This window comes from Lemur catta, chromosome 11 (assembly GCF_020740605.2).
Source record: "Lemur catta isolate mLemCat1 chromosome 11, mLemCat1.pri, whole genome shotgun sequence".
Lineage (NCBI taxonomy): Eukaryota > Metazoa > Chordata > Mammalia > Primates > Lemuridae > Lemur > Lemur catta.
Window position 1 is genome coordinate 36,416,109 of NC_059138.1, and position 12,673 is coordinate 36,428,781.

General features: G+C 40.1%; 1 protein-coding gene across 2 annotated transcripts in view; it reads left to right on the forward strand.

Moving 5' to 3' along the window:
• LAMB4 (laminin subunit beta 4) overlaps positions 1-12,673 on the forward strand; it is a 95,098-nt gene that overhangs the window by 65,188 nt on the left and 17,237 nt on the right. For both annotated transcript variants that reach the window (XM_045565432.1, XM_045565433.1), the window contains exons 24-28: positions 3,093-3,189; positions 5,326-5,701; positions 8,466-8,626; positions 11,369-11,574; positions 12,237-12,440. In XM_045565432.1, coding sequence (XP_045421388.1) covers positions 3,093-3,189; positions 5,326-5,701; positions 8,466-8,626; positions 11,369-11,574; positions 12,237-12,440 — 1,044 coding nt within the window. The remainder of the gene's footprint in view (positions 1-3,092; positions 3,190-5,325; positions 5,702-8,465; positions 8,627-11,368; positions 11,575-12,236; positions 12,441-12,673) is intronic.

Below are 12,673 nucleotides of genomic sequence, written 5' to 3' on the forward strand. Positions count from 1 at the left end.
TTCATTTTCTTTCTCTCCAACTCCCCCCCCCACCAACCCATACAAACACACCACACCCTTTCTTAAATAAACTTTTTATTTTAGAACAAGTTCATAAGTTGTATAGATAGAACAAGGAAAATATACCCCATATCCAGTTTCTCCTACTATTAACATCTTATATTGGAATGATATGTTGTCACAATTAATGACCCAATATTGATGCATTATCATTAACTTCTTAATTTATTCAGATTTCCTTAGTTTTCACTTAATGTCCTTTTTCTGTTCTAAGACCCCATCCAAAATGCATTACATTTAGTTATCTTATCTCCTTGGGCTCCTTTTGGCTGGGACAGTTTCTCAGACTTTCCTTGTTTTTGATGACCTTGATAGTTTTGAGGAATATTTTGTAGAATGTCCCTCAATTCAAATTTATCTGATATTTTTTTCATGAGTAGACTGGGGTTATGGGTTTTGAGAAGAAGACCAGAGAGGTAAGGTGACATTCCTATCACATCATGTCAAGGTTACATATTATTAACATGATGTCACTATTGATGTGAATCTTGGCCTCCTGCCTAAGTAGTGTTTATCAGGTCCTTATATTGTACAGTGAGTCTTTTTCCTACTTTCTAGACTGTACTCTATGGAAGGAAGTCCCTATGTACAACCCATAGTTAAGGAGTAGGGAGTTATGCTCTACCTGCTTGAGGGCAGAGTATCTCCATGAGTCATTGGAATTCTTCTGCACTAAAATCTGTCTGTTGTCCCCCATTCATTCAACCATTTATTTATATCAGTATGGACTCAGGGATATTTATACCATACTTTTGGTTATAGTCCAATACTACTCTTTGTTGTTGTCCAGACTGTTTCAGCTTTGATCATTGGAAACTCTTCTAATCAGCCCCTGTGTCCCTTTGACATAGGCCAATATTGTAGGGTTTTTAAGAGCACTTCCTTACTTTCTGGTACTACAAAAGGCTCTTGGCTCATCTTATATATTCCCTGCCCCAGTCCTAGAATCAGCCATTTCTCTAAGCAGTGCTAGTTCCTTTCCTGGAGGATGGTGTTAGGAACCAAGCTCTGGGCACTGGATGACCGTGCCTGTTTCCTGTGCTCCCTTGCACTCCCCACACCTGCAGCCACCAAGCATGGAATAAACTGGTAGATCTCTATGTGATTGCTTGGCTTCCTAATTCCTGTTGGACTTCTGATGCTCTTGATATCACTACCTGCTTCTTAGACCTACCGGGAAGTGTACTTGTAGCAGCATTCAGTGAAGACCACAGTTCGGGAGTAGCCTACTTCTGAAAGTCAAATGGCATTGATTTAACCAAAAAGCCTCTCATAACAAGGATACTTTGGGTTATTTGGTCCATAGGGGATCCCTCGGGGAAGGTTGCTCTCTACAATCAGGAAACACTTTCATTGTAGTTCAGAGAAGACATGCAGACATTTACATTCCCAGCTGTTTAAACAACTACTGATAAATGTCTCTGTGTCAGCCAGAAGGTGGTCCCTGGTGCATTCCCACAGAGAGATCCAAACATGCTGGTCAACATTTTCAACAGTTTAGATGGAGTTGGAGAAACATGCTTCTCAAATTTACAGATATTGGAAAGCTGTCAGCTAATATGATAAAGACAGAACAAGAGGCAAGATATCCTACAAGCTATCATGTAGGCTGGGAACAAGAAGATGCAGTGTTAACAGGGTAAAAGTAAAGTTTTGCAATTGGGGTTTTTTAATCCCTTACATAAATATAGGGTGGGAGTAATAATTTGGCACCAGCTGTTGTGAAAAACGTCTGAGGACTTTCATTGTGTGCAGACTTCCAGGGAGCCAGCAGTGTGGCAGGGCTGCCAAACAGGCAATGCCTGGGCAGGCTGGAGCAGGGGAGTGCCATGGTCACGTTCAGGACAGTTATTGTCCCGTTATCTACTCTACTGGCCAGACAGTGCCAGGGCTGTTGTTGTCATTTCTGAGCACCACATTTTAAACATTATTGACAAAGTAGTATGTGTCCAAAGGAAGACAACAAGGATGATGGGTAGAACCATACTATTCTGTTATGAAGGCTTGAAGGAATTAGCGGTGATCTACCTGAAGAAGAGAAGCAAAGGCAAGTTGAGGTGGCCATTTCTAGTTGTGAGAAGAGGAAGACTTCCTGTTTTGTCCAATTCCTTAAGACAGAACTCAGGACAATGGCAACAAGTTACAAGGAGGCAGATTCTGCATCAATATAAGAAAGCACCGCCCAGCAATCAAGGATACTCCGCAATATGACAGGCCCCAGCCCAACAAGCTCTCCATAAGTCCCTATGTTTGAGCAAATCTTGCAAGAACTCCAAAGATGGATAAGACTTGGTAGACCCAGCCACTTTATGAATCCAGCTACTTATTCACTGGAAACATGGAGTTGTTGTTTAAGCAGAATTGGCCGGGTATTATTTAGGACTGTGACAATCGTGATTTATTTTGTATTTTTTCCTGTATTTATTTTGTATTTTTCAACCTCCTCAGTTTTCAGAAAAGCTGGTCAGGAATCCAGTTGGGAAGGTAAAGGAAAGTTCAGCCTTCTCCCCAAAACACAGTTAAATAGCTGTCATTAAGCAATTAGGTCTAAAGTACAAAAAAGATGTTGCTTTCTTTTTGAGCAAAACACAAGTCCAGTTGGTAGAAACTACATTGTACATTCCATAATGAAAACATTACTTGCCAAATTAATTGCTGAATGTTAGACCAGGTCTTTGGCCTCTCTCTCTTATGGGGGAACTCCCATAACCATAGAGGAAAAGAATGTGGCCCATTTCCCATCATGTGTTTTGTTTTCATCTACATCTGTGTATGTTTTCCAGTTTGGGGCCACCTGTCCCTGAACAGCTGGAAGCAGGCGGTATATTCAAGAGCCCTAAGCCAAAACACATCATTAACTCCTGATCCTTGGTATTGTCGGGGGTGGTTGCTGGCCATGGGAATCAGACTTCCTCCGCCTTTGCACAGCTGTATGTTCTAAATCACTGGAGGCAAAACTGATTCCTATTAAAATGCATCCTGTTTTTCAATCACAAAGCTTGTCAATTTCTCACCCGTGACTGTTCTCACAGCTTACAGGCCAGTGTCCCTGTAAATTAGGCTATGGCGGGAAACGTTGCAGTGAGTGCGAGGAAGACCATTACGGTGATCCGCGGGGGCGATGCCTGCGTGAGTATTGGGAATTGTAAAACCACACGCGTACGGTCAGCCTGGCCCTGCCACGGGCACGCCACCAACCAGCTGAATTTTAAGTGTTTTTATTTGGTGGTTACTTTTTAACAATGTGGACTTAGAAAATTCACAAAGTCTAATCCTAGTTTTGAAAATAATATTGTTGTAGCCCTATAAAAAAGATGATTTTTCTCCTATATTAAAGTTTTTAGTCTATATTAAATTTGTGGCCTATATTGAAATTTGTAGCCTATATTGAAATTTGTAACCTATATTAAAATTCCTCAAAGTCATTACAATGAAACAAACTTCTAAGGAGGTTTTGCCAATTTTCTGTTATTTGGAAGCATATTGAGTAAAATGACTAACCCAGGTGGAGGTCAGGCTGAGAGATAGATCATAGGAAGCCAGAAAGGAGATGTGTCCTCAGAGCGACTCCCAAGATTCTGGGTGTGTCGAGTATTCCCTTATTCATTTATTCAAGTACTCGTAGAATGCCAACTGGGAGCTCTAGACAGTGAACAAGAAAGGCAAGGCCCGTCCTCTTGGAGTTTGCATTCTGGTGCCTTTCATTCCACTAGTTGTAGGATGTAGAGAGCCGTCCAGTGGAACTTTCTGCAGTGATACAAATGCTCTGCATCCTCGCTGTCCAATGCAGGAGCCACTAGCCACACGTAGGTAGCTACGGAGCACTTGGGATGTGGTAGAGCAGCTAAGAAACGGAATTATTTGTTTAATTTAATTCATTTAAATGTAAATAACCACATGCGGTCAGTGACTACCATATTGGACAGCACAAATTTAGAGTCTGGGTTGGTTCTAAGAGGCAGGATGTTTGAATCTTCATTTAAAGTCACCTTCTAGAGGAACTCAATCCAAAGAAATGTCAAATGTGACAGTCTTATCATAGTGGTCACCCCTACATAGCCCACCCATGGTAGCTCCTTCCTCTTCTCCATTCCCTTATAAATGTGCTCTTGTACCTAAATAATATTGCCTTTATTCCCATGCCCCATTCAAATACCCTTTCTCAATGACTTACTCTAGGCCTCACTTACACAGTTTTCTAAGCGGAATTCCTACTTTAAAAACCAGGGAGGAATTGTGGCTCTTGGAAAATCGTCTTAGAGAGCCTCATTCCATGTCCCACTAATATTTCAATAATCTTATTTCATAAAAATGCTTTTTCATCTTTTATAGTGAAGCAGTAGAGGAAACTGCAAATGGTCATCTCAGGCCACAGACCCACCAAAGCTCCTGGGAAAAGCCACTAATGAGGGAGAAGCTTGGCCTCCAGCTGGTGAAGTGACATAATGCTGCCCCCAAGGGGTTCCTGCTGAGGCCTCTGGACCACGGCTGGATGTGCCAGGCAGATGGTATCTAGTTCAGGAGCCTAGTGTGTGCTAATCAGTTCTTATTTGTAACCGGCATTATTTTTACTCGGGCTGTCAAATGCATTTTTAAATCACTTGTTCCTTGTAGTTTGTCCAAAGATGTAGGCTAGTGGTTCCTTAACCTTTTAGAAATTTCGGTAACATCAATAGATCTCCCCATCCTCCACCCGTGGGATTAATCAGAAACTTACTCAAATAAAGTGCTGTGTGACATCAGTTAATTTTTTTTTAATTAAGACAAAATGAATTTAATTTTCTCCCTATTTTTGAGAATGAAACAATTTTCCTTACATAATAGAAAACAACATGGTTCTGTACACCCAGGCTGGATTTTACTCAAAAAAAATGTGGTCAAGGGACTTCTCAGAGAGTCTATGACATGCCTGAATCACCCCTGGAGGCAGTGGCAGCAGAGTTATTACTGTGCTGTCCACGATTAAATCCATGCTTCCCACTCAAATAGATGAAAAACCCATATGTATACATTCACACAATAAAAATGACATCTAATATTTCCCATACAGAAACCATGAACTGGTTTGTAAGTGGAACACAGAGAGGCATGCTGTATCATATCTGGCCATTGCACAGATCTCTGAAACTATTGGTTTTAAATGTTCACCTTAGAAATGTGAGTTGGAAAGATTCTCAGGAGAGGGGAAAGGACTTTATTCTTGAGCCAGTCATAAGCAAAAGACCCAGTGACATTCTCTGCTCCTTCACTCTCTTCCTTTTACAGCATGCGACTGCAACAGGGCAGGTGCCCAGAAGCCCATCTGTGACCCAGACACAGGCAGGTGCCGCTGCCGCGAGGGTGTCAGCGGCCAGCGATGTGATCGCTGTGCCCCAGGTCATGGCCAGGAATTCCCTACTTGTCTTCGATGTCACTTGTGCTTTGATCAGTGGAACCACAACATTTCTTCCCTCTCCAAAGCTGTGCAAGGGTTAATTAGGCTGGCTGCTACCATGGAAGATAAAAGAGAGCCCCTGCCAGTCTGTGAGGCAGACTTCAAAGGCCTCAGAGAGAACATGTCTGAAATAGAAAGGATTTTGAAACATCCTGTTTTCTCATCTGGGAAATTCTTAAAAGTCAAGGATTATCATGACTTCGTTAGGTAAGATTTGTGCTCAAGTAATAGATAGCCAAATTCCTGATTTACCTTAACTCCTACTGACCTTTAACATCGTCAGCCTTCAATGTAGAAATGTAGCTATGGTGACTTTAGGGAACTGATAGTTTTTCAGTTATTAGCCAGGCTAGTAATCATGTTTAACTGCCTTTTTCTTACCTAGTTAGTATTACATGTGATTTTTCCAGATGCCATTAATTATAACAAAAAGGCAATCATTAAGAGGTTAATTGGGAAGCCCAAAGCCAGCAGAGCTGCAAGATATGAAATTAGAAATAGTTTTAAAAACAAACAATATATTTTTTTCAATGATGTACCCAGGGAAAATTTGCCCAATCTTCCCAAATTCTTCAGTTGTTTAGAAGTCCATACATTAATGTGAAGTCTTATAACAAGTGTGGTAATTCCTTCAAAATGCAAGATTATTTTTATCGTATATTACTGAATCCTTTTTTCATTCATCAACCATTCCTTGAGATTATGTTGGTTGCTCTGGGCCCAAGGTCAGCAAACTACAGCCCACAGGTCAAATCTAACCATGGTACCTGGTTTCATAAATAAAATTTCACTGGAACATAACCACCATGCCCATTATTCACATTTCCCCTGTGGCTGGTCTCCCTCTACAATGCCAGAGTAGAGCAGTTAGGGTAGAGACACTATGACTCCCCAGGCAAAGTTTGCCAACCTGCTCTGGGCAAAACCACATGAATTGAGTATAGTTTCTACCCTCATAAAAGCACATAATCCACTATGAAACCCCTAAAAGTGTGGTTATATTAGCAAAATAGCCCTCCTCCCCAGTAAAAGTTCCTGGATTAATGAATAGTTACAGCTGCAGAGTTTTACATCATACATAACACAAGTATAAATATAAGGCCCAGTCATTATCTATAGGCAAATATCCCAGAAAGGTATAACAATGTATGCATCATAAACACAGTGGCAGGGCCCAGGGAGGTCATGGGGCCAGGTCAAACTGGCAGGTGAGAACAGGCACATCCATACCCGTCTAAAGACTTTCGTACTGCAGGATTTGGGCCCTGTGTTACCAGATCTCCCCACTTTTCAAGAGATGTCAAACATCCAGATTTTTATGGAAATATCCCCACTTTAAAATGCAGGCTGCTAACCCAACAGCACCTGTAACATGCCCAAAGAAAACATGTCTGAGGGTGAGCTTTGGCCCGTGGACCACTGGTGTGTGGTTACAGATATTAGGAAAATGACAGACAAAGTGGCACCAAGAAAGCAGAATGAGCCAGTCCACAGTGGACCCTCTGGACAAAGAGACTGCAGGAGGGAGAGAGCCAGAGGGAAGAGAGCAAGAGAAGAGTCGTCCCCAGGCCAGGCCTGCAGTGATGAGCCCACAGAAACCAAGATGCCCGTTCCCTCCTGGGGCACCTGCTGGACTCCTGCTTCTCTTTAGCAGCCGCCCCAGCACCACCTCCTCCCTGAAGCCTGCCCTGACCTCCTCAGAGAAAGGCTTGTGTCCTCTTCTCCACCTTCCCACCTCTTTGTGCTCCTTGGCCACTGCCTCACTGGGGGGGCACCCCACGGAAGGGGCTGCCTTCTCCGTTGCTTGTCCACTCCAGGCCTGGTGTAGTTATATAGTAAACATTGCTGGATAAATTACAAGTCAAAGGGGGAATGGGAGGCCCCCGACCCTGGAGCTTCATGAGCATAAATTCAGAAGTCAAACCACCTGTCTCTGAATTTACTTGGGCAAATTAGTTTCTCCAACTTCAGTTTCTTCATCAAAAAAGGGGATCGAGTCTCTATTTCGTAGGACCCTTGTGAGAACTACTCAAGACAAGTCTCCTAGCGTAGTGTCTGGCACATAGTGCTTCAGGAGTACCAATCATAACAGTATTAATAATTATTTTTATTATTGTTATTTGTATTAGCCTAAAGAATTGTAGTCCTGACAGTTGGACCCTGAAGGAAAAGTCTATAAATTAGAAAGGAGAGTTATCACAGAAAACAGTAGGAAGTATTAACAGTATTGCCAAGATAAATTAGTTCCATGAATTAGTATTATAACTTCCCTCAACTGTACCCTTCTAGATTTGCACCCAATTTGCCCATTGTGAGGGGTATGGTATATTCATTATTCTCTTGAGCCAACTATATGTGCTGAACCCAGCAAATTGAAGCAGGACAAAGTATGCCCCATCCAAGAAAGTGATGAGGGAAAAAGACACACCCAAGGAAACACTCACCAGCAAGAAAACTTCCTTGTCACTCATGAAAACTGAAATTTAAGACCCTGTATAGAAGTAGTGCTAAAAAGAACCTTGCTCAATGCAGATTTATTCTAAATGACGAACCGAGTTTACCCCAGGCTGGGTAAGGGCTTCAGTTTTATCATGTGTTGCAAACTGAATGTAGACCAGCTCTCTTAATTGACTTAAATGAACCATGTCTGAATACATGTTTTGAAACCCAAAACGAAGACAGAGCATAAACAGTTGAAATGGAAAGATTTGTAAACCTCTATTCTACTAGACCTTGTATGCTGGTCATATTCTAAGTGAATGTTGAAATATTCCAGGAGGCTAAATTAAGAGGAAAGAGATGAGCCATAAGTAGAATTATAGGTTGTCAAATGAAAAATTAGAGGATGGATGGGAATCCCTTCTAATTGAGAATACCTAATAATGAGGGCACTTTTTGTGGCATGTTTTTTCCACCAATATATCAAATGTAATACAAGCTTAACCACATTTACCCTCATTTTCTCCGACAGAAAACAAATCATGCAGCTAAATGAACAGTTCAAAGCGGTGTACGAATTTCAAGACCTGAAGGAAACAATAGTAAGAATGAAGAATGAGGCAGACCTCTTATTTAAAGACCTTCAGGAAGAAATTGATTTACAATCCATTGTCCTTAATGCAAGCATCATGGGTAAGGGGAAAAAAATGCATTTTCAACTGTTTTTGCATGAAGTTTGATGGAATCCATAGTGCATTCCGTTAGTGAGTCATCCCGTGCTTACCACATACTGCCTGCACACTTCAGAGCATGCAAACACACCCATTAAAGGTGTTACTTGTTTGTGGATATTTCAACTTTTTAAGCATTGCAAAGCCTGGAGAGCATTTGCTCAAAACAACAAGTAAAGCTAACAATGTCTGATACTAAACATATACAAACACCCCATGTGATCTTCTAGTTCCAAACCCACGTGAGGGGTTTCGAGTAATCAGCAACTTAGAGATTCTAATTTGGCCACAGGCAAATGAGAGAGACAGATGTTTCTATGCCTTCCTGGGTATAAACTGTTGGATTTCCAATAACCATAAATGCAAAGGACTATGGGGCAAAAGGGAATTATTAAACACATTTCTCATAAGAACATTGTAGGGATTGGAGTCATGTAACACACTATGGGCCCTTAATTCACATTGCATAGTTCTTAAAACTGAATGTGAGCCATGCTAAAGCTAAATTTCAACTTGGCAGAGAAATGGAACTCTAAAGCAAAACTTTGATTAGCTCATCCCCTGTTTAAGAAGACATCCCTATTTTATTTGGAAGTGGACAACCTGTTCCTACCAAGAGAGGCAACACTGAGTCTATTTTACACCTAACCCATCTAATTGAAAGGTAAAGGGAAAATACACATGAACCCATGTCAAGACAAAAATATTGGCAGCTTTTCCTTATCCGATGTGCACACTCCTGGTTTTCATCTGATGTTAACCAAAAAAAGAAAAAACAATAGAAGGCAATTAGGAATACCTAATTGCTCTACAGGAATGCCTAAATAAATCCTCACCTGGAAGAGAGTACCCACTGAAAGAACTCAAAATCCATCAGAGGTCACCGCAAGCCAGGTAGAATAAAGTAAAATTGCCCCTATGCTAGTCCTCTCAAATTTGCAGTCCAACAGCTGTTACTGAGTTTTTCTCAGTGCCTGGCATTGTGCAGTAGTAATAGGGAGATGAATAATCCAGTATAATGGGGGAGATAAAAATATAAACAACCCCAAACAGCACTAAGATTGTGTTAGAGCATCTTTAAGCTGCCTCGAAAACAGAGCAGCAAGAACCGAATTCTTCCTGGTTTATTAGGAAAGGCTTCAGGGAGTAAGTGGCAGTTGAATAGGGCTTCACAGGATGGAGATACATTTGCCAGATCAATAAAAGCTGAAAATTATCCTAAGCAACAGGAACATTTTTTATGATAAATGAAAAACATGATATATTAAGAATATAGGCCGGGTGCGGTGGCTCACGCCTATAATCCTAGCACTCTGGGAGGCCGAGGTGGGAGGATCGCTTGAGCTCAGGAGTTCAAGACCAGCCTCAGCAAGAGCGAGACACCTGTCTCTACTAAAAATAGAAAGAAATTAGCCAGACAACTAAAAACAGAAAAAATTAGCTGGGCATGGTGACACATGCCTATAGTCCCAGCTACTTAGGAGGCTGAGGAAGGAGGATTGCTTGAGCCCAGGAGTTTGAGGTTGCTATGAGCTAGGCTGATGCCACAGCACTCTAGCTCGGGCAACAGAGCAAGATTCTGTCTCAAAAAATTAAAAAAAAAGAGAATATGATAGCGTAACATCCAGGAAAGTTTAAAAAGATAAGGTGTGGCTGTCTCATGTCCGAATTGTGGTAATATAGGGACCCTAAGCTTCTGGTTCCTAAAATATGGAGTTATAGTTTAAAGGCCTAATATGTTATAATTTACATTAAAACATACCATATTACTTTCATAAATTTGTATTTTAATACAAACAGAAAATACAGAGAAGTGCTTAAGAACACAGGCTCTAGAGTCAAACTACCTGGGTTGAAATTCTGGTTTTATCTCTTATTATCAGAGAGATCTCAGACAAATAACTTACTTCAGCAGAGCCTTAGTTTCCTTATTTGTAAAATGAAGTTCATACTAATGTGCATTTCACACTTTTTTGTGAAGATTAAGGAAGAAAACTGATGGGAAGTACAGTATAGGCGCATGGAAAGCACTCAGTCAGTTGCTGTTAGCTATTGTTCTTCCTCCTCAATGTCAGGTGTCAGCAAACTACAGCAGGAGGGCACATCCTGCCCACAGCCTGTTTTTGTAAATACTGTTTTGTTGGAACACAATCTCACATCTTTATTTCCACGCTGTCTGTAGCTGCTTTCGCTCTACATGGCAGAGGTGAGTAGTAACAAACACTAACGCCAGAGAAGCCTAAAACATTAATTCTCTGGCCTTTGCTGAAAAAGTTTATAAACTCCTGCTCTATAGAGTTAAGTGAACTTAGTTGGTTTATCATATTTGAATTTATATAGGTATTCATAATACCTTAAATTTGCAGAATATTTTACAGAGTATTTTCATATTATCTCAATTCTCACATATTATCACCAATTTACAAAATCTAGATTAACTGATTTGCTCAAGGACATATCCAGGCAGTAAAGGGTGAAGCCAAGACTCACCTCATTATCTGTGGACTTAAATCACAATGATCTGTATCTATTACATCTAATCTTTCTCCATTATATACAAATTCAAGGAAGAGGATGTTGAAATTTTGTAGCAATCACTGAGATCAAGACAGTAGCCAAACTGTGGAACGATTTCCTTGATAGTTAATATATAATTTCATTTGTTTTCACAAAATTTACCTTACCTCAATTTGTGTTGATGTAGACTCCTCAGAAAACATCAAGAAGTATCATCACATATCATCATCTGCTGAAAAGAAAACTAATGAAACTAGTTCCATCATAAATAACTCTGAAAATACCAGGAATGACTCACTTACCATCTTAGATATACTAATATCAAAAGGAAACTTGTCATTGGAAAAATTAAAGCAGATTAAGATACCAGGTATCCAAATATTAAATGAAAAGGTAAATATTCATGATATTATAATATAATAAAAGTGTTTGTGGTTTCTACTTGGTATATAGACCTCTTCAATTGTATTTGCCTATCTTATATTTTTTATTTCTTTTATATTTATATTTTATAAATATAAAAATAGATGTGTATATATGTTCTGTTATATACCATATAAATAATAATATATAAATTTTTTATTTCTTAAGTCGAGGTTTGATCAAAATCAAAGAGTAAAGATTTCAGTTTGATTTGATTATTTTCTATTATTTACTGTTTCCAAAATGGTACAGATTACGGACATTTGCTCCTCTTTGCCTCATTATCAGTAAAAGGTAATTTCTATTTTAAAAGAATAAAAATGAAATTTACATGGAACCCCTAAACATTTAACTGCTTTTCAAAAAAGCTATAAATATAAAAATGACATGTGATGGGAAGAATGAGGTCAGGGAAAAAAAAGAAAAATGACAGATTGGCACAATAATGATAAATGAGTTAGATACGTGTTACCCCAGAAACATTCAATGGATCATGCCTGTGTACCAAGCATGAACGCCTATTAAAGAAACACATATGAATAAAGCAGTGCTCTGCCTCAATGAGCCCACGTGGCATTAGAAAAAACTCTGCCCACCAGTTGCTTTTTAACATGACTCATTTCTCCCATAAGGTGTGCGGAGCTCTAGGCAACTTGCCGTGTGCACTCTCGCCCTGTGGTGGCGCCCTGTGCGCGGGCACTGAGGGGCACAGGCGATGCGGTGGTCCCGGCTGCCAGGGCTCCCTGACCCTCTCAGGGAACGCTCTCCAAAAAGCCCAGGAAGCAGAATCCATGATTCATAATCTGGACAACTGGGTTAGTGGGTTGAAGAATCAGGTAAATGTCTTCTCTTGCTTTATTTTTAAAGTTACAGCAATAAAGAAACAGACTGAAATTTATAAAATTGCCATTTAACTTGATAATTCTAGATATTAGATGTTCTTATGCCTGGAAATATAGGATAAAATATAGATAGGGATATAAATGTAGATTTAGAAATAGATTTCGAATAGATGTGTGTATATATGTACACCGTTGACCCTTGAACAACACAGGGGTTAGGGGTACCA